Source organism: Oncorhynchus clarkii, chromosome 11 (assembly GCF_045791955.1).
Source record: "Oncorhynchus clarkii lewisi isolate Uvic-CL-2024 chromosome 11, UVic_Ocla_1.0, whole genome shotgun sequence".
NCBI lineage: Eukaryota > Metazoa > Chordata > Actinopteri > Salmoniformes > Salmonidae > Oncorhynchus > Oncorhynchus clarkii.
Genome location: NC_092157.1, coordinates 17,819,874 through 17,842,311, shown reverse-complemented (window position 1 = coordinate 17,842,311; position 22,438 = coordinate 17,819,874). Strand labels below are relative to the sequence as shown.

Here is a 22,438-nt window from a genome sequence, read left to right as displayed (position 1 = left end):
ACAAATACCCACACTGCATTTCCTGTAGTGTTCTAGTTCGCTGCTGGTGACACAGGGCAGCAAGTTCTCACCTGGAAACTACCAGAAACTTCTCAGTCAGAAATGCTGAAACTGGAATATCTTCACCTGCTGTTTAGACAGGCTTGAATTACACCTGAGGTGAAACAGAACCTGTATGGAAGTGTGAGACTCCATTCTTATGTAGGGACCTGGGATTTTACTAACCATACATGTGACATTAGGTTTTCACAGTCCAGTCACATGGTCAGGATAAAACATGGTGGCCCACTAATAGGAGGAGCCTCCGGCTGGCTATCTCTCTTGACTAACTCCTTCCACATCTCTACTTATCACAGAATACTGTTACTATTCAGATACACATTTTGTAAGAAAGAGTTTCTCTAAGGCACAGTAATGAATTAGACACAACTCTCCCCCGATGAAAGAATGGTTTATCTGGGGCCTATCAATAGACCATTAACAATTTGGAGACATGACACACACACACACACACACACACACACACACACACACACACACACACACACACACACACACACACACACACACACACACACACACACACACACACACACACACACACACACACACACACACACACACACACACACACATATATACGCTTGAATGCCCACACACACGCACACACACACAAGAGTCTCGACACACAGCGTCCTCTAGCACATCCGTTTCTGTGAGTGGACAGAAAGACAGACTGGTTGAAGAGGGGATTTCTGAAGTCTTACAAGAGGATATCAGTTTTCTATCAGAAGCACAGAGATGGAAAAGATCCGGTAAGACCAATCCCTATGGTTCTACTGTAAATATATGTAAAACCAATCCCTATGGTTCTACTGTAATTAGATGTAAGACTAATCCCTATGGTTCTACTGTAAATAGATGTAAAACGAATCCCTATGGTTCTACTGTAAATATATGTTAGACCAATCCCTATGGTTCTACTGTAATTAGATGTAAGACAAATCCCTATGGTTCTACTGTAAATATATGTAAGACCAATCCCTACGGTACTACTGTACTTAGATGTAAGACTAATCCCTATGGTTCTACTGCAAATATATGTAAGACCAATCCCTATGGTTCTACTGTAAATAGATGTAAGACCAATCCCTATGGTTCTACTGTAAATAGATGTAAAAACCAATCCCTATGGTTCTCCTGTAAATAGATGTAAGACCATTTGTTCTACTGTAATTAGATGTAAGACCAATCCCTATGTTTCTACTGTAAATAGATGTCAAATCAATCACTATGGTTCTACTGTAAATAGATGTAAAACCAATCCCAATGGTTCTACTGTAAATAGATGTAAAATCAATCCCTATGGTTCTACTGTAAATAGATGTAAAACCAATCCCTATGGTTCTACTGTAAATATATGTAAAAAACAAATCCCTATGGTTCTACTGTAAATAGATGTAAAATCAATCCCTATGGTTCTACTGTAAATAGATGTAAAATCAATCCCTATGGTTCTACTGTAAATAGATGTAAGACCGATCCCTATGGTTCTACTGTAATTAGATGTAAGACCGATCCCTATGGTTCTACTGTAAATAGATGTCAAATCAATCACTATGGTTCTACTGTAAATATATGTAAAACCAATCCCTATGGTTCTACTGTAAATAGATGTAAAATCAATCCCTATGGTTCTACTGTAAATATATGTAAGACCAATCCCTATGGTTCTACTGTAAATAGATGTAAAACCAATCCCAATGGTTCTACTGTAAATATATGTAAAATCAATCCCTATGGTTCTACTGTAAATAGATGTAAAACCAATCCCTATGGTTCTACTGTAAATATATGTAAAAAACCAATCCCTATGGTTCTACTGTAAATAGATGTAAAATCAATCCCTATGGTTCTACTGTAAATAGATGTAAGACCAATCCCTATGGTTCTACTGTAATTAGATGTAAGACCGATCCCTATGGTTCTACTGTAAATAGATGTCAAATCAATCACTATGGTTCTACTGTAAATAGATGTAAAACCAATCCCTATGGTTCTACTGTAAATAGATGTAAAATCAATCCCTATGGTTCTACTGTAAATAGATGTAAGACCAATCCCTATGGTTCTACTGTAAATAGATGTCAAATCAATCCCTATGGTTCTACTGTAAATAGATGTAAGACCAATCCCTATGGTTCTACTGTAAATAGATGTAAAATCAATCCCTATGGTTCTACTGTAAATAGATGTAAGACCAATCCCTATGGTTCTACTGTAAATAGATGTAAAAGCAATCCCTATGGTTCTACTGTAAATAGATGTAAGACCAATCCCTATGGATCTACTGTAAATAGATGTAAGTCAAATCCCTATGGATCTACTGTAAATAGATGTAAGACTAATCCCTATGGATCTACTGTAAATAGATGTAAGACCAATCCCTATGGTTCTACTGTAAATAGATGTAAGACCAATCCCTATGGATCTACTGTAAATAGATGTAAGACCAATCCCTATGGTTCTACTGTAAATATATGTAAGACTAATCCCTATGGATCTACTGTAATTAGATGTAAGACCAATCCCTATGATTCTACTGTAAATAGATGTAAGACTAATCCCTATGGTTCTACTGTAAATAGATGTAAGACCATCAAAGAGAAAATAACTGCGATTCAAAACGTATGCTGTTAATATTAATGTAATGAATTGTGTTGTCCCAGTCAATATCAACAACAAATGTCAAACAGCTTATTTGTTTATCATATTGGCTCTCTCTTCTTCAAGGTCCCTGATCACTAAGCACTGGTCGTCTGATGTTCGTCTGGATGGGAAGACTGCGATCGTGACGGGAGCTAACACTGGCATTGGCAAGGAGACCGCCATGGACCTGGCCAAGAGAGGTGGACCATACAATCTTACATTCTATTGCTCCCTTGTCTCCCTTATAGTCCATACACCCCCCTGTATATATTGTTCTTTTTTTACTGCTCCTCTTTACTTACTTGTTACTTGTATCTCTTATTGTTATCTGTATTTTTAAACTGCCCTGTCGGTTAGGGGCTCATAAGTAACATTTCCCTGTAAGGTTGTATTATATATATTACCTGTTGTATTCGCTGCATGTGACTAATAGCATTTGATTTGATATATGCGCCCCCGTGGAAATCGAATTAGCACAATAAAAACATCCCCATAACAATCGGTCTGTTTAAGCTAGACGCATGGGCTGCATCTCAATCCGCCACATCCTCCGATGTCGGCCTTCCGTATCTGCGGTGAAAGGTGGCAGAGCTACAGCGCTGTTTGTCAGACCAGGAGACGGAAACGGAAACGTCTGTAGCTTCCAAACTCTTATGACCCCTCAATGGAAAATTGAGACTGTTTTGCTCTACGACCCCCACAACCCCCACAATCGCCACGGGACTGAAGTCGGGTACTGCCGAATTGCCAACCTCTGTCTGTACACACTAATATGATCTCTCTATGGAAAGAGACTTTCGGGGTATATTTTTAATGAGAGAGGTAGGAACCAGTGGGGGTGCATTGCAGTGTATGCTGGGAGTTTTACAGGCTCCTGAAGTGACAGAAATGTGCTAGACATCATGGACAGTATGGTAGTTTGATACTTTTTGAAAGTGTGAAGATAATTGAATAAAAAAGGGGTTCTCTTACTCTAGGTGCACGCGTCATCCTGGCCTGCAGGGACATGGAGAAGGCGGAGCTTGCGGTCAGTGACATCGTCAGGGAAATGGGAGGGGCCAAGGTGGAAGCCAGGAAGCTTGACCTCGCTGACACCAAGTCCATCTGTGAATTTGCTGAAAACATCTACAACAGTGGGTTAAAACACACACACACAACACCATATACTGTAAAATATATTAAACACCATACTGTCAGGGCTCCAATACAGAGGTGTTCTGACTCTTTTTGTCCCCCAGCGGAGAAGGTGCTTCACTTCCTGATCAACAATGCAGGTGTGGCCACCTGTCCTTACAGCACCACTGTAGATGGATACGAGATGCAGCTTGGGGTCAACCACCTGGGTACGAGACAGAACGGCTGGTTTATTATCAAGACTGCAAGCAACACTTTTTTCCATTGCCACATAAAGATAATATATTATTATTGATTGATTGCCATTGATTGAAACCTATCCTTATGAACTATTTCCTATTTCCTTTTTCCAGGTCACTTCTTTCTGACTTTCCTCCTATTGGATCTGCTGAAGCACTCCGCCCCCTCCCGTGTCATCACTGTGTCGTCATCGACCCACGCCATGGGCAGGATCCACTTTGAGGACCTGAACAGTGAGAAGGAATACCACCCTGTCAAGGCCTACGTCCAGAGCAAACTGGCTAATATACTGTTCACTAGAGAGCTGGCCAAGAGGACCGCGGGTGGGTATGGGTGTGTGTTTCCATGCATGTAGCATCCTGTAGAGAATGGATCTAAGCGTACACCAGTGTGAGTGTCTCGTGTCTTAACCACCATCCCTCTGTGGTTGAAATAGAGCAAAGAGGCCCAGGGTACTTGAACAATATGTGTGTGTGTGTGTGTGTGTGTGTGTGTGTGTGTGTGTGTGTGTATTAACAGTTCTAGGTGTGACAGCCTATGCAGTCCACCCGGGGGTAGTGAACACTGATCTGATGCGTCACACAAAGCGCCCCCTACAGCTCATGTTTAAGAAGTTCAGCTACTTCCTCAAGACGCCAGCAGAAGGAGCCTACACCACTCTGTACTGCATCCTGACCCCTGATTCTGAACTCACCTCTGGGGGTTACTATAGGTCAGTGACCTTTCACCTCTCATCCCTGACCCTGAACACTAATATGTACAGTACTTGATTACCCATGAAATAAGGGTGTAAAATAAAATAATTCTCTCTCTCTCTCTCAGTGGGTGTGCACAGGCAGTGTGTGCCAGGGCTGGTAGTGATGAAGGCACCGCTCTCAAACTCTGGGCTGTTAGCTGTCATCTACTGGGCATCTGCTGGAGATGAACAGACACCCAATATTAATGCTATCTTTACACCAAATTGCTTCTTTCTGTCACGTCAAATACTGAGAAAATATTGCTATCATAAGTCCTACTATGTCAAATGCTAATTGTGAAGAGGGAGACAGACAGGTGATGTATGATGTGGCTGATGGTGAGCGTAGGTGGAAGTGGTACAGATAGGTGATAGAATGTGTAGAGTTAGTGTTGCAGTCAGTAAACTATCTGAGACTGACTGGACAAGGAAAGCTATATGTCAAATATTCAGTTTAACTAAATCATGTAATTCTCTTCTGTTTTTACACCTTTGATTCCTGTGCTTTCTGGAGAAAGTAAAATGCTATCAAATGCTATAATAACATTTTGCATTTTCTTGTTGGGAGTAATTTAGGTTTTCTGACTATTATTTAGACCAGCAATAGCTTTCTCTACATTAATTATATATTAGAACACGACTAAAATGGTCTGACAAGTATCACTAAAATTGGCCTATGGGGACATCTAGTGGTCAAAGCTTCAAACCACAAGACGACGTCTTAAAATGAGCGCTCGATCTGCACATTGACATAGCGTAACAGAAGATGACGATGATGTAACCAACTGAACCTCGGATTATAAAAAGGAAAGGTTGTGAGTTTCCTACAGGATACTCTGTTGACCTCGTCCCACAAACAATGTTAGTCACTCAGGATGTGTGGGACTATTTTTTTCCCCCAGAAAATGTAAGTTATTAAGTTTAAGTTATTATATTATTCTAACTAGGACATATTTGTAAATGTTTGTTCTCTGACTGGCAAAGTGTGCCATACCTTGTTCAGGGCGAAACGTGTAGTAATGTCAACTGCCATAATCAGCCAATTCGTTTGGTGTCCTTTTATATTCAAGGGAAAAGGAACAAACATTGTGGGCTAGGCCTTTACAAAACCTGAATTGGCTACCGGTAGGTTATCCGAATTGTTAAACTGAAAGTATCCGATCAATGAATTGATCAAATAAAAGGAAATAAATAATCTCACTCCACTCCTGGGGAAATTGTTCAAAAGAGGACCCCTGAGCAGTCAATAGTTCGAGACAGTAATTCAATAAAGTCGTGCTGAGCATATTGTAAGATCTCACAACATCTGGAGAATAAGTTAAAATGTCAAAAGATATTTTCTTAATTCATTTATTTACTCGCTGTTCAAACAGACAACCAAAACCAGTTCTTGATTAACCACTACTATATTATTATGGTAATAAAATTAAAACAATTCGCAGCACAACGACGGGCTGGAACGCACCCATAGTGTGACAGATGTCGGGTGGGCGGGCTGCAACGCGGAGGAATGTATCCATTGATACAACCTAGAGTTGAGAGGAAACTTGTTTAGATGAACTTGGGGTATTGAGGAGAAAGATTGGTCACTGGGAAAGGAATGCATTCAATCAGGTAGGTCAATGACTATTTATATTGGGGAAAACAAAGATGCTATGGTGGCAGTCATTTTCTCTTTCAGTGTACAGAACTATTTTCCTTCTTCAAATTCGAACTGTTATTACTGTTGTAATTATGAAACATTGAACAAATTGTTACCACTATGGTGTATTGACATTAAATTGCAATTAGACTAGTCCAGGGCTCTCCAACCCTGTTAATGGAGCGATACCGTCCTGTAGGTTCTCACCAACCCTATTCTAGCACACCTAATTCTAATAACTAGCTGGTTGATACATTGAACCAGGTCAGTTACAACTGGGGTTGGAGTGAAAATGTACAGGAGGGTATCTCTCCAGGAACAGGGTTGGAGACCTCTGGGCTAGTTTATCATGTCACAGTTTCTCAATCGCTTTGGCTAATTTCTTTGAAACAGTCTTAACGTTCTCTAAACTAAGTGCAATTGTCACAACTGTTTTATGGGACATCACAACTATTGTATATCTGCAAAATGTGGTAACTCACCCAAAACATTTCATACATGCTTCAAAACCGAATTGTGTCAGTAAATTGGCCAATGCCACCAAAATGAAAAGTTTTGTCATCGTGTGAGCCGTACTGGTCAAAATGTCTCGTAACCAACCCCTGCAACGATGGCCTGTGATGTCCTCCCAAGCAGCATTCATGGCATCTAACAGAGACATCTGATCTTGTGCCCGATAGTCATATACTTTCCACCTTCATGCTGAACAAAACTATCGGATTCAGGAATGTGGAGTATGGTGAAAGAAAAGCCATTGACATCCTTTCATGTGCAGCAAACCATTACCTAACAATGTTGGTTTGGTGGAAGCTGACATTATTCCACACAATTACATCTTTTGGCAAATCTGGTCTAACCTAACCTCTTTGTTGTTCTGGAATTAGGTCTCTGTAAAGTGTATTTAGGAAAGACAGGAGAAATTGGGTGTTATAGGGCCCAATGTAAGGAATGTGTGCTCACACCATTCTCAGAAATGGCAGCACACATTGTAATACTGCCCACACGTTGGCCTGGTGTGCCATTTGTGGCTCTGCATCCAATGAGGTTGTGGCCACGCCTCCTGCCTTTGGCCAGATTGAACCCAGCCTCTCCACAAAAACAAGAATGTGGGTCATTTCGTGTCCTTCCAGCTCCATTATTCTCTGTATAGTAACACAGAAACAAAATATAAAGTCAGCCTATTATAGAATCAGACAATTTAGTAAAGTAGAAATGTTTTCTTATGGGCATCTACAACTTCAAGAAGTATATACAGGCATCATTGAAGTACAGTATACCATCTACACACTGATATTTTACCTGGACATACTGGTATTACAGATCCTTCACTCTGTCACTATTCCTCTCAAATGGCACCTTGTACAGTTGTTTCTTAGTCATTTTTTAATAAAACATTTTATCTGTCTGTAGTGGAAATGCTGACCATTGATATTTGCAAAGATAGTCATCATTTATGATTGCACTTTGGATCTCTTAGCCTGATGGAATTGTTGGCTATGACCATTTTGCAAATTTCTTGTTCTTGCTGACGGCTGATTACTGCTGCTCTGCTACCAGCATGAGGTCGTTGTGCAGTCCTATATATGACATGTAGAGGTCGTTGTGCAGTCCTATATATCACATGTAGAGCTGCTCTGCTACCAGCATGAGGTCGTTGTGCAGTCCTATATATGACATGTAGGATTCACAAATAGACCATGTTACAGATAGTATATTGTATTCAAATTGTGCTGTACTACTGTATATATACATATCTTACAGTACATTGTGATTTTCAGACTTGCATTTACTTTTACAATAGTTGTGAATTAAACGCTGTAGCAAAAGTAGAGAAAGTACATATTTACCTGTTTTCCCTATGGAAAACATCTCCGCACCGCCCTGGACCTGTTTACATTAGGCTGAACTCTCTGACCAGCCTCTTCCATTGTAACACCATGGTTTATAACACTGTGGACCTGTTTACATTAGGCTGTACTCTCTGACCAGCCTCTTCCATTGTAAGACCATGGTTTATAACACTGTGGACCTGTTTACATTAGGCTGTACTCTCTGACCAGCCTCTTCCATTGTAACACCATGGTTTATAACACTGTGGACCTGTTTACATTAGGCTGTACTCTCTGACCAGCCTCTTCCATTGTAACACCATGGTTTATAACACTGTGGACCTGTTTACATTAGGCTGAACTCTCTGACCAGCCTCTTCCATTGTAACACCATGGTTTATAACACTGTGGACCTGTTTACATTAGGCTGTACTCTCTGACCAGCCTCTTCCATTGTAACACCATGGTTTATAACACTGTGGACCTGTTTACATTAGGCTGAACTCTCTGACCAGCCTCTTCCATTGTAATACCATGGTTTATAACACTGTGGACCTGTTTACATTAGGCTGTACTCTCTGACCAGCCTCTTCCATTGTAACACCATGTTTTATAACACTGTGGACCTGTTTACATTCGGCTGTACTCTATGACCAGCCTCTTCCATTGTAAGACCATGGTTTATAACACTGTGGACCTGTTTACATTAGGCTGTACTCTCTGACCAGCCTCTTCCATTGTAACACCATGGTTTATAACACTGTGGACCTATTTACATTAGGCTGAACTCTCTGACCAGCCTCTTCCATTGTAACACCATGGTTTACAACACTGTGGACCTGTTTACATTAGGCTGAACTCTCTGACCAGCCTCTTCCATTGTAAGACCATGGTTTACAACACTGTGGACCTGTTTACATTAGGCTGTACTCTCTGACCAGCCTCTTCCATTGTAACACCATGGTTTATAACACTGTGGACCTGTTTACATTAGGCTGTACTCTCTGACCAGCCTCTTCCATTGTAACACCATGGTTTATAACACTGTGGACCTGTTTACATTAGGCTGTACTCTATGACCAGCCTCTTCCATTGTCAGACCATGGTTTATAACACTGTGGACCTGTTTACATTAGACTGAACTCTCTGACCAGCCTCTTCCATTGTAACACCATGGTTTATAACACTGTGGACCTGTTTACATTAGGCTGTACTCTCTGACCAGCCTCTTCCATTGTCAGACCATGGTTTACAACACTGTGGACCTGTTTACATTAGGCTGAACTCTCTGACCAGCCTCTTCCATTGTAACACCATGGTTTATAACACTGTGGACCTGTTTACATTAGGCTGTACTCTCTGACCAGCCTCTTCCATTGTAAGACCATGGTTTATAACACTGTGGACCTGTTTACATTAGGCTGTACTCTCTGACCAGACTCTTCCATTGTCAGACCATGGTTTATAACACTGTGGACCTGTTTACATTAGGCTGTACTCTCTGACCAGACTCTTCCATTGTCAGACCATGGTTTATAACACTGTGGACCTGTTTACATTAGGCTGTACTCTCCGACCATCCTTCTTCCATTGTCAGACCGTGGTTTATGACATGGTCCACAATTGTGGCTCTGATTTCATCAGGGACTCTTATTCTTTGCCTTCTACCTCTTCCTCTATTATGTCTTCCCCTAACACCCCCACCAACCACTCTTACACATCTTCATATTTCTCCTCCACGAGCATGTAGCTGCTGTTCAGGGTTGTGACGTTCCTCCATGTTCATAAATGGTAGTGATTGTGCTGTGGGCAAGCTCCATATATATGCTTCCAAACTTGATTGGTTGATTGTGATTCATATTTCATTACTATGTCAGTTGGCAGGTCATTTTCCAATTTAGCAGACATCACAAACATTCCATGTCATAGATATTTATGGAATATACATGTATCTCTGACAGATTTTGCTCATTGAATGGATAATTTTGCATGTGATGGCTCACACGATGAAAGAATGTTGTGAAGAGTATGACAATTTCACTGAGAATCAGCTCATCAGTTTTGTTCAGCCATGTGCATGTAGCTATTGTGCAAATTGTAGACAATTGTGTTTAGTCTTTTGCACACAAGTGCCAAAACACGTGCAATTTGCTTTAATTAATAAGAAAGTCAAATCTGGTGTGAACAAGAAACTAATTGTTCAGAGATTTGAAAATATTGTTTTGAAAAAGAAAAAAATATTAATTTGAGAATTGAGCCAAAGCGATTGAGAAAAACTGTAAAGTAAATTAAAACAAAAACATATTTCTACTTCATAACAAATTTTATTATTGATTTTTACTAAAACAATCTATTATTTATCCAAGTTTGGTAGCCGATTTACTGAATAAATATTTAATCTAGTCGTATGCTCCATAGAAGATCATAACCTTTTTCACTTATTTACAGTTAATCATAAGCCGAATGAGTTACATTTCATAATTTGGTTCAGCACTTCAGCTAGTATTCTTACTAGTAGCTAGTTATTTAACTGTCTTGCTGACATCTAAATTAAGTTGACATTCTGATTATCTGCTCTGTGTGTCAGTGATGTGGTGTTTGTGTGTGTGTCACAGGAGGTTGGTGGCACCTTAATTGGGGAGGACAGGCTTGTGGTAAGGACTGGAGCGTAATCAGTGGAATGGTATCACATGGTTTCCAGGTGTTTGATGCCATTCCATTTGCTCCGTTCCACCATTATTATGAGCCGCCCTCCCCTCAGCAGCCTCCACTGGTGTGTGTGTGTAATATGTGTATTGTATGTTGTTGTGTTATGTTGTAATATTACTACATTTCCTGTCTCTGTAATAAGCTGTCTTACCACATCCTCCAAACGATTTCAACTGTTTGTTCAACTGTGTTCAACCGTGTTGATTGACTGTGTTGATTGTGTATTTGACTCTCTCTTGCTGTGTGTATCTGACTCTGTCAGGAACTTCTTCTGTGGCCGCTGGTCATGTGACGTGCGTCTGGACGGTCAGACTGTCATCATCACAGGAGCTAACACTGGAATCGGCAAAGAGACAGCCAGGGACCTGGCCAAGAGAGGTAGAGAACACACACACACACACACACACACACACACACACACACACACACACACACACACACACACACACACACACACACACACACACACACACACACACACACACACACACACACACACACACAAACAGTTTTGTGTTGCTATCCTTGTGGGAACCAAATTATTTTTATTTTTTTCCTAACCCCTAACCCTAACCTTGAGCCTAAACTTAACCCCAAACCCTATATCTAACCCTAAACCTAACCCCTAAGCCTAAAATAGCAACATTTTTTTGTGAGGACAGCCAAAATGTCCCGCCTTGCACGAATTTTCCTTGTTTTACTATCCTTGTGAGGACTTCTGGTACCCAAGGATAGTTAAACAAAAAAACACACACAAGTCGAAGTCTACATCCTTCACCAGTGATTGGTAGTACTCCTAGTAGGAGTGGGAACTATGGACAGGATTCTTCAATTAAGTATTTGTTGTCCTTCAACGAGAGACGACTAGTTTTTATTCAAATGCTTTCACTTGAGAAATTCTGCACCAAACATCTTAGTTAGATGTAAAATTGTGTGACCAAGACCTCCTTGGCAAAAACTTCCAAATGAATTACAGATTCATTGATTTTTCTTAGCCTTCCTCAAAATAGTCAGAATTAATCTATGTTGTTACTATGCTGTCTCAAGTATAAAATATATATTTTTCTAAACCGAGTGTATGGGCGCCTTTTAGCCTAATGATATTCTAAGTAGCAGTCATTAAGGATCCAGGAGAGGTGGAGACAGAGAGGGCATTGTCAGAGTAGACCGCTAAACATCCGTCCTATGCATGCGATGGAACGCACACGCACGCACACAAACACATGCACGCACACACACACACACACGCATGCACACACACACATGCACACACACACAGAGGGAGATGAAAGCTGGTTCTATGTACGTGGTCTGATTTGTTCCGTTGGCTGCACTTGAAAAGCTCTGTGTGGCACCAACTTCCTCTTACAAAACACAACTGTGTGTTTGTGTGTGAGTGGGAATGTGTGTGTGTGTATTGAAAGCATCGGGGGTCTGTTAAAAGACTATCAGAATGACGTTTCACTCATTCACAACTGAGGTTAGAGCTGGGAACGAAAGATTCATAACCGTCTGTCATTTTATTTCCTAAAGTAATTTGTTATATAAGGAAATATTGATCATACTTTACGATGTCAAGTAAGCTAGAGGAAATATATGAAAGAGAGTGGTTATATTAAAATATCAATATAATTGTATTACCAATACTATTTTATTTAATATGTCTAGACAGGCTGGGCCAAGACAAAGCCTTGCGTGCATCACACTCTGTTTCTTGGCTTACTGGAAAACAGTCTTTAACTTAAAGATCTGAAACTAGAATCCTCAAGTTACCTTCCTCTGTCCGTCAACTCACATTCATGTAGTTCAAAATGTATATTTTAATTTAACTCAATGAAAATTGCTGTGATGGTAAAATAAAATAGAATAACTAAATGTGTTAATTATGTACTATAAACAACAGCTAGATAATAAAAGAAAATGTTTGCAATGTCCAATGAAAACACACACACACACACACACACACACACACACACACACACACACACACACACACACACACACACACACACACACACACACACACACACACACACACACACACACACACACACACACACTACTTACCCATGTGGAACAAATAAAGGGCGTCTAATAAACGCTGTCAGCATGAAATCACCCTGGATCATCACTGTGTGTGTGATTGGCTCAACTCAAACTCTAACTTCCCTCTTAATTGTTTGTTTATCGTTTGTGTTTTAATTATGATTGGTTGCTCTGCCAGGGAATTTGGGAAACCATTTTGATCCCCACATCGGAGCGGAGAGAGGGGAACAAAGGCACTTTGATAGCTTCCAGACGGAACACACCCATGGAATAATGACGGTCTTCTATTCCATAATTACTGGGCCACCACAGCTATTGTGTGTGTGTGTGTGTGTGTCTCCCCTCATAGGCCCTCTCAGCAGGGCTGGGCTCATTAAAATAGGATGAGCAGTCCATTGTTTGCCAAGGGAAGATGAGAAACACAGTTTATACTGTTGCCTGTTTCTTTACTGACAAACACTGTGAAATAAACAGTTGGATATTCTGTAAACAGATATTAAGCTTGTGTTTTTAGAGATTTCTATGATATTTTGTTAAGCTGTTGAGAACGATCCATTCTATGATGTTCAGGGATTTTAAACACAAATGAACATCTTTCACATTTGTCCTCCCGTGTGCTAGTAACCTTATGACCTAACTCTGTGTAACCTCTGACTTCTTTGAACCCCCTCTCAGGTGCTCGCATCATCATGGCGTGTAGAGACATGGAGAAGGCGGAGGGCGCCAGGAAAGAGATCACAGAAGATTGTGGAAATGAAAACATTGTTGTTCACAAACTGGATCTGTCTGACACCAAGTCTATCAGAGAGTTCGCTGAGCTGGTTAACAAGGGTAGATAACCTTCAGGGTATAGGAATGGATGGATGGATAGATAGATGGAGGGAGGGAAAGCTTTTGCAGTGACAGTTTTTCTGGTGTTTGCAGAGGAGAAGCAAGTCAATATCCTGATCAACAACGCTGGCATCATGATGTGTCCCTACTCTAAGACCAAGGACGGCTTTGAGATGCAGTTTGGAGTCAACCACCTGGGTAAGATAAATCAATCAATGAACTTGTATTCATGTAGCCCCTTTCATAATGCATTTGCCATAAAATGCTGAGGTGTAACCAAAGCTTAAACCCTTCCCCAAAGTAAGTCAAGCCGATAGTGGAACGGGAAAATCCCCTGGGCCATAGACGATTCAAGGTTCCACTAGTTATTAAGATATATACAGTTGAAGTCAGAAGTTTACATACACAAAGGTTGAAGTCATTAAAACTCATTTTTAAACCACTCCACAAATTTCTTGTTAACAAACTATACTTTTGGCAAGTCGATTAGGACATCTACTTTGTGCATGACACAAGTCATTTTTCCAATACAGATTATTTCACTTAGAATTCACTGTATCAATTCCAGTGTTAGAAGTTTGCATACACTAAGTTGACTGTGCCTTTAAACAGCTTAGAAAATTCCAGAAAATGTCATGGTCTTAAAAGATTCTGATAGGCTAATTTACATAAATTGAGTCAATTGGAGGTGTACCTGTGAATGTATTTCAAGGCCTACCTTTAAACTCAGTGCCTCTGCTTGACATCATGCGAAAATCAAAAGAAATCAGCCAAGACCTCAGAAAAAAAATTGTAGACCTCCACATGTCTGGTTCATCCTTGGGAGCAATTTCCAAACTCCTGAAGGTACCACGTTCATTTGTACAAACAATAGTACGCAAGTATAAACACCATGGGACCACGCAGCAGTCATACCGCTCAGGAAGGAGACAAGTTCTGTCTCCTAGAGATGAATGTACTTTGGTGTGAAATGTGCAAATCAATCCCAGAACAACAGCAAAGGACCTTGTGAAGATGCTGGAGGAAACAGGTACAAAAGTATCTATATCCACAGTAAAAGGAGTCCTACATCGACATAACCTGAAAGGCCGCTCAGCAAGGAAGAAGCCACTGCCCCAAAACTGCCATAAAAAGCCAGACTACGGTTTGCAACTGCACATGGGGACAAAGATTATACTTTTTGGAGAAATGTCCTCTCGTCTGATGAAACAAAAATAGAACTCTTTGGCCATAATGACCATCATTATGTTTGGAGGAAAAAGGGTGACGCTTGCAAGCCAAAGGACACCATCCCAACTGTGAAGCACGGGGGTGGCAGCATCATGTTGTGGGGGTGCTTTGCTGCAGGAGGGACTGGTGCACTTCACACAATATAGATGGCATCACGAGGAACAAAAATGATGTGGATATATTGAAGCAACATTTCAAGACATCAGTCAGGAAGTTAAAGCTTGGTCGCAAATAGTTCTTCCAAATGGACAATGACCCCAAGCATACTTCCACAGTTGTGGCAAAATGCCTTATTGACAACAAAGTCAAGGTATTGGAGTGGCCAGCACAAAGCCCTGACCTCAATCCGATAGAAAATTTGTGGGCAGAAGTGAAAAAGTGTGTGCGAGCAAGGAGGCCTACAAACCTGATTCAGTTTCATCAGCTTTGTCAGGAGAAATGGGCCAAAATTCAAAACTTATTGTGGAAGGCTACCCAAAACATTTGACCCAAGTTAAACAATTTAAAGGCAATGCTACCAAATACTAATTGAGTGTATGTACATTTTTGACCCACTGGGAATGCGATGAAAGAAATAAAAGCAGAAATAAATCCTTCTTTACTATTATTCTGACATTATTCTGACACTCTTAAAATAAAGTGGTGATCCTAACTGACCTAAGACAGGGAATGTTTACTAGGATTAAATGTCAGGAATTGTGAAACAGAGTTTAAATGTATTTGCCTAAGGTGTATGTAAACTTCCCACTTCAACTGTATATACTAGGCCAACTTGGTGCGTCTGCGTTATCAGATTATCGAGATTAAATCAGTGCAGGCATGTTCTTAAACAGGCTAAAATGGTAAATCAGCATATTAGCCCCTATTTCCTTCCTAAATGTAGAACTAATTAGCGGCTGGCTTACGTGGATGTAGTAATTGCTCTCTGTCTTAACCTTAGCTCCGGCAGTAAGGCTATTAGCCAGTCAGGGATTAGGGCGGAAATTCAATCTGATTTGGATAGAAGTGAGTCTGACTTTTGCTGAAGTACAGTTTCTTTTAAAAACGGTTAGAATTCTCGCCATACTTCCTGGGTCCGTAAAGATACACACACAGTTGAACTATTCATACTGAAGAGAACATAATTTAACGACAGTTCATTACCAGTTTTACAGATAACAAAACATTCTTATGCACGCACACACACACACTGACAACATGCAAATTTGCCAGAAATAACACACACACACAGCTCATTGACCCTTCCCTGACCTGTCCCTAACCCCTGACTTCCTGTAGGTCACTTCTTGTTGACCTACCTGTTGGTGGACCTGATCAAGTGCTCGGCGCCAGCCCGCATCGTTAACGTGTCGTCAGTGGCTCACACCTGGACCAGCATGAGACTGGATGACATCAACAGTGAGAAGAGCTACGACCAGGTCAAGGCCTATGGACAGAGCAAACTGGCCAATGTCCTCTGCACACGTTCACTGGCAAAACGACTGCAGGGTAAGAGCTGCCCTCGACAGGCATAGCCGAACTGGTCTAGAACTGAATGTTTCTTTGAGAGAATTGGAGTTGACTCAAAATATTTCTTCATCTTCACAATCTCCGCAAGATGTTTTATGCAGTCACCTCTGTGTGTGTGTGTGTGTGTGTGTGTGTGTGTGTGTGTGTGTGTGTGTGTGTGTATTAATAAAATGATACTGTACTGTCTCACACATATACATCGTCCTGTTAAGATCCTCAAATAGACCATGTCATGTTTTCTCTCCAAAGCACCCTCCGGGAACTCTGAAAAGGACTTTGTTCATTTAGGCCGCTGCATGTTAGTTTCTCTAACTTTAAGACTCTCAAACCTTCTGTTAGCTATTCAGAATTAGAGGATCTATGGATAATCCTGTGTACCTACAAACCTAAGATTGATCAAATATCTCACCCTGTAACTGTGGCTAGAAGCAACTTGTTCCTACTAGTCATCATGACATGACTGAGCGTCCAGCTTGTGTGTGTTGTGTGCAGGCACCGGTGTGAGTGTGTTCTCCCTCCACCCGGGTGTGGTCCAGTCAGACCTATGGAGACACCTGAACAATCGTGTCCAGGTAGCGGTCAAGGTGTTCCGGCCATTCACTAAGTCCTCTGTCGAGGGAGCTCAGACCTCCATATACTGTGCTGTGGAGCCAGGACTGGAGAAGGAGAGTGGAGGATACTACAGGTACACGCATACTGTTTGATATTGTGAAAGGGTAACTCAGTGGTACACAGCGTTAATCAGGTAAGTTATTGTACATCTGCTCATTGACACTCATTGTGTTTGTGTGTGAACAGCGACTGTGCGCCTGCAAGGTGTTCCAGGACAGCTTCGGATGACGACTTGGCCCAGAAACTGTGGGAGCTGAGCTGCAAGATGCTGGCCATCACCTGGGAGTGAACACAAGACACTAGGCTGCATCTCAAATGGCCCCCTAGTCCTCATGTAGTGCACTGAATACATTGTGGATATAGTGCACGACGTGGCTTTGGCCAACAGTAGTGCACTGTATAGGCAAAAATGCTATTTGCCCAGATTTTTTTTACAGTTATTCTATTCTCACTATGTAGATTGCAATATGTTTAAAGCATTACTACTACAGTTGAAGTTTACATACACTTAGGTTGGAGTCATTCAAAATCATTGTTCAACCACTCCACAAATTTATTGTTAACGAACTAAGGTTTTGGCAAGTCGGTTAGGACATCTACTTTGCGCATGACACAAGTCATTTTTACAGCAGTTGTTTACAGATTATTTCACTTGTAATTAACTGTATCACAATTCCAGTGGGTCAGAAGTTTACATACACTAAAATGACTGTGCCTTTAAACAGCTTAAAAAATTCCAGAAAATGTCATGGCTTTAGAAGCTTCTGATAGGCTAATTGACATAATTTGAGTCAATTGGAGGTGTATCTGTGGATATATTTCAAGGCCTACCTTCAAACTCAGTGCCTCTTTGCTTGACATCATATGAAAATCAAAAGAAATCAGCCAAGACCTCAGAATAAAAATTGTAGACCTCCACAAGTCTGGTTCATCCTTGGGAGCAATTTCCAAACGCCTGAAGGTACCACGTTTATCTGTACAAACAATAGTACGCAAGTATAAACACCATGGGACCACGCAGCCGTCATACCACTCAGGAAGGAGACGTGTTCTGTCTCCTAGAGATGAACGTACTTTGGTGCGAAAGGTGCAAATCAATCCCAGAACAACAGCAAAGGATCTTGTGAAGATGCTGGAGGAAACAGGTACAAAAGTATCTATATCCACAGTAAAATGAGTCCTATATTGACATAACCTGAAAGGCCACTCAGAAAGGAAGAAGCCACTGCCCCAAAACCGCCATAAAAAAGCCAGACTACGGTTTCCAACTGCACAAGGGGACAAAGATCATACTTTTTGGAGAAATGTTCTCTGGTCTGATGGGAAAAAAATAGAACTGTTTGGCCATAATGACCATCGTTATGCTTGGAGGAATAAGGGGGAGACTTGCAAGCTGAAGAATACCATCCCAACCGTGAAGCACGGTGGTGGCAGCATCATTTTGTAGGGGTGCTTTGCTGCAGGAGGGACTGGTGCACTTCACACAATAGATGGAATCATGAGGCATGAAAATTATGTGGATATATTGAAGCAATATCTCAAGACATCAGTCAGGAAGTTAGAGCTTAGTCGCAAATGGGTCTTCCAAATGGACAATGACCCCAAGCATACTTCCACAGTTGTGGCAAAATGCCTTAATGACAACCAAGTCAAGGTATTGGAGTGGCCATCACAAAGCCCTGACCTCAATCCGATAGAACATTTGTGGGCAGAACTGAAAAAGTGTGTGCGAGCAAGGAGGCCTACAAACCTGACTGAGTTACAACAGCTTTGTCAGGAGGAATGGGCCAAAATTCACCCAACTTACTGTGGGAAGCTTGTGGAAGGCTACCCGAAATGTTTGACCCAAATTAAACAATCTAAAGGCAATGCTACCAAATACTAATTGAGTGTATGTAAACTTCTGACCCACTGGGAATGCGATGAAAGAAATAAAAGCTGAAAGAAATAATTATCTACTATTATTCTGACATGTCACATTCTTAAAATAAAGTGGTGATCCTAACTGACCTAAGACGGGGAACTTTTTACTAGGATGTCAGGAATTGTGAATAACGGAGTTTAAATGTATTTGGCTAAGGTGTATGTAAACTTCCAACTTCAGCTGTGTATGTATGTGTGTGTGTATATGTGTGTGTGTTACTGTAGTTGTATATGAGTAAACGGACAGAAAAATAGATTTGTTGAGGACTGAATAAAGACTGGTTGTGACTCATGTCTCAAATCCTGTTCCCCACATAGTGGCCACGTTTTGGCCCGAGCCTGGTGTAGATGGATTTGTCCTGATTCAAAACTCTGAAAATACAGCCTTTCTGTTTCTCCCTTTTACGGCATTAAGGCTGCATTTACAATTACTAGCAAAAGAGCTGATCTGATTTGCCAAAATACCATTTAGTGGGAAAAAAATATCAGAATTGAGCTGTCTGTGTAAATGCAGCCTAAGGGCTAAAGATCAAGCGTTACAGCGCGATTAATAGGCTGTGTTTACACAGGCAGCCCAATTCTTATATTTTGCCCAGTTAGTGGCAAAAGAGCTGATCTGATTGGTCAAAAGACCAATTAGTGAGTAAAAGATCAGAATTGGCTTGCCTGTGTATATACAGCCTATGTTATATGGCATTGGATTTAATTTTGTAGTACATATTATTAAAGGTATTGTATAAATATGTTGTAGCCTATGGTATTTTAGAGGGCATTGTATCATTACAGTATAAGTATAAGCTGTTAGAGTTATTTGTAACAACGTTTTGTAATAGCTGAATGCCCTCTTGCATTTTGGAAAGCGTTATTTTCCTATCTTCTATGGCTGCTTTTAGACAGGCAGCTCAATTCTGATATATTTTTTAACTAATTGGTCTTTTGCCCAATCAAATCAGCACGGAAAAAGATCTGATGTGACTGGTCAAAAGACCAATTAGTGGAAAAAATATCCAAATTGGGCTGCCTGTGTGAACGCAGCCTATTTCAGAGGGGTGATGCTCTTGCTTGAGATCTGCATGCTGAACACTGTCTAAGTTGTACACACTTTTCTACGGTCTTTCCGAATGGCGTGTAACTTGTTTTTGTACATCCGGGCTTGACTGTTTAACCTTATCCTCGGATATTAATGAGTGAGTTTGTGGACTGCTCCCACACATACACACACATTTATTTGATCTTATCTCTCAATGTTCATCTCAAAGTGTACCAGATCGATGCATTTAGCTGTTCAAATTCAAATGTTCTTCTTCCGGCGAGAATCCCTACAGACCCCCCCTACTAGGGTCCCCCTGTAGCTTTGGGCTAAGGCCCCAAATGTCCTTACATCTTAGAAACACCCCTGAAGGTACTAGACTACACTACTCATTGATCTCACTTACAGAAATCTACAACAGAGTACACCCACCCCCCTGTCACCTGGCTTGGCAAAAGCCTTTACTACAGTAGTAGGCTGATGGGCGTAATACAACAACAGCTCAACGTCCCGGTCAAACTGATGAGCTGCAGTCAGAACAACATTAAGATGAAGATAGAGCAGTCCGAGAGGAAATCGAACAGCTATGGACAATTCTGATGGTTCATGCTGTAGTGAGAACGTATACACACAGACATACTGTACAGACACTGATATTGAAACATACGTACACTACCGGTCAGAAGTTTTAGAACACCTACTCATTCAAAGGTTTTTCTTTATTTTTTAAAACAATTTTCTACATTATAGAATAATAGCGAAGACATAAACTATGAAATAACACATATGGAATCATGTAGTTAACCAAAAAAGTGTTAAACAAAACAAAATATATTTTATATTTAAGATTCTTCAAATAGCCACCCTTTGCCTTGATGACAGATTTGCAGACTCTTGGCAAATGTATAAAATGTAAAAAAAACTGATATCACATTTACATAAGTATTCAGACCCTTTACTCAGTACTTAGTTGAAGCACCTTTGGCAGCGATTACAGCCTCGAGTCTTCTTGGGTAGGATACTACAAGCTTGGCACACCTGTATTTGGGGAGTTTCTCCCATTCTTCTCTGCAGATACTCTTAAAACCTCTTAGGGATCCCTTAACGCTCAAATCCCGTTAGCAGGATAGATTAAATATAAATATTTAACATTCATATAAATGCAAGTGTAATACATCAAAATAAAGCTTAACTTCTTGTTAATCCAGCCGCTGTGTCAGATTTCAAAAAGGCTTTACGGCGAAAGCACACCATGCGATTATCTGAGGACAGCACCCCGCATACAAAAACATGAAAAAAAAATTTCAACCAGGCAGGTGCGACACGAAAGTCAGAAATAGTGATATAATAAATGTCAATCCCAAAAGAAAAACATTGAACAATTTCTAAAGACTGTTCACATCTAGTAGAAGCCATAGAAACTGCAATCTGGGCACAATGACCTCAAAAACAATTTCCCTGGATGGATTGTGCTTGGGGTTTCGCCTGCCAAATCAGTTCTGAGTTCTGTCATACACAGACATTATTTGAACAGTTTTAGAAACTTTAGAGTGTTTTCTATCCAATAATACCATGCATATGCATATCCTATCTTCTGGGCCTGAGTAACAGGCAGTTTACTTTAGGCACGCTTACCATCCGGACGTGAAAATACTGCCCCCTAGCCCGAAGAAGTTTTAAGCTCTGTCAGGTTGGATGGGGAGCGTCGTTGCACAGGTAAATATTTTCAGGTCTCTCCAGAGATGTTCAATCGGGTTCAGGGCCGGGCTCTGGCTGGGCCACTCAAGGACATTCAGAGACGTGTCCTGAAGCCACCCCTGCATTGTCTTGACTGTGTGCTTAGAGTTGTTGTCCTGTTGGAAGGTCAACCTTCGTCCCAGTCTATAGTCCTGAGCACTCGGGAGCAGGATCTCTCTGTACTTTGCTCTGTTCATCTTTCTCTCGATCCTGACTAGTCTCTCAGTCCCTGCCACTGAAAAACATCCCTACAGCATGATACTGCCACCACCCCGCTTCACTGTAGGGATGGTGCCAAGTTTCCAATCAATTGAATTTACCACAGGCGGACTCTAATCAAGTTCTAGAAACATCTCAAAGGCGATCATTGGAAACAGGATGCACCTGAGCTCAATTTTGAGTCTCATAGCAAATGTTCTGAATACTTATGTAAATAAGGTATTTCTGTTTTTTACTTTGTTGTTATGGGGTATTGTGTGTTGATTGCTGAGGATTTTTGGTAGTCCAGCACATTTCCATGA

The 22,438-nt window shown here is 40.9% G+C and overlaps 3 protein-coding genes across 5 annotated transcripts in view; 2 read left to right on the top strand and 1 right to left on the bottom strand.

The window, feature by feature from the left end:
- Positions 1-697: 697 nt before the first annotated feature.
- Positions 698-6,433, top strand: LOC139420315 (retinol dehydrogenase 11). Its single transcript, XM_071170271.1, has 7 exons — positions 698-815; positions 2,794-2,909; positions 3,687-3,842; positions 3,948-4,052; positions 4,197-4,406; positions 4,603-4,795; positions 4,906-6,433. Exons 1-7 carry the CDS (start codon positions 802-804, stop codon positions 5,006-5,008), a joined length of 897 nt encoding a protein of 298 aa, XP_071026372.1. The 5' UTR covers positions 698-801; the 3' UTR covers positions 5,009-6,433.
- Positions 6,346-22,160, top strand: LOC139420314 (retinol dehydrogenase 12-like). Its single transcript, XM_071170270.1, has 7 exons — positions 6,346-6,433; positions 11,262-11,377; positions 13,721-13,876; positions 13,970-14,074; positions 16,385-16,594; positions 17,108-17,300; positions 17,414-22,160. The coding sequence occupies exons 1-7, from the start codon at positions 6,420-6,422 to the stop codon at positions 17,514-17,516; spliced, it is 897 nt and encodes a 298-aa protein (XP_071026371.1). The 5' UTR covers positions 6,346-6,419; the 3' UTR covers positions 17,517-22,160.
- The window catches only part of LOC139420313 (thiamin pyrophosphokinase 1), a 106,938-nt gene continuing 95,378 nt past the window's right edge, over positions 10,879-22,438 (bottom strand). Inside the window, exon 10 of one of the 3 annotated variants that reach the window (XM_071170265.1) lies at positions 10,879-11,335. In XM_071170265.1, the coding sequence (XP_071026366.1) occupies positions 11,307-11,335 (29 nt within the window). In that variant the 3' untranslated portion in view covers positions 10,879-11,306. Of the gene's footprint in view, positions 11,365-22,438 lie in introns of all 3 variants that reach the window. The other 2 variants (XM_071170266.1, XM_071170264.1) reach the window with 2 other exon arrangements.

Excerpts from the sequence above, each read along its gene's own strand:
- LOC139420315 (XM_071170271.1), top strand. Across the intron at positions 4,053-4,196 it reads GCTTGGGGTCAACCACCTGG|GTCACTTCTTTCTGACTTTC; the intron begins GTACGAGACAGA and ends TCCTTTTTCCAG. Across the intron at positions 4,407-4,602 it reads GCTGGCCAAGAGGACCGCGG|TTCTAGGTGTGACAGCCTAT; the intron begins GTGGGTATGGGT and ends GTGTATTAACAG.
- LOC139420314 (XM_071170270.1), top strand. Across the intron at positions 16,595-17,107 it reads ACTGGCAAAACGACTGCAGG|GCACCGGTGTGAGTGTGTTC; the intron begins GTAAGAGCTGCC and ends TGTTGTGTGCAG. Across the intron at positions 17,301-17,413 it reads GAGAGTGGAGGATACTACAG|CGACTGTGCGCCTGCAAGGT; the intron begins GTACACGCATAC and ends GTGTGTGAACAG.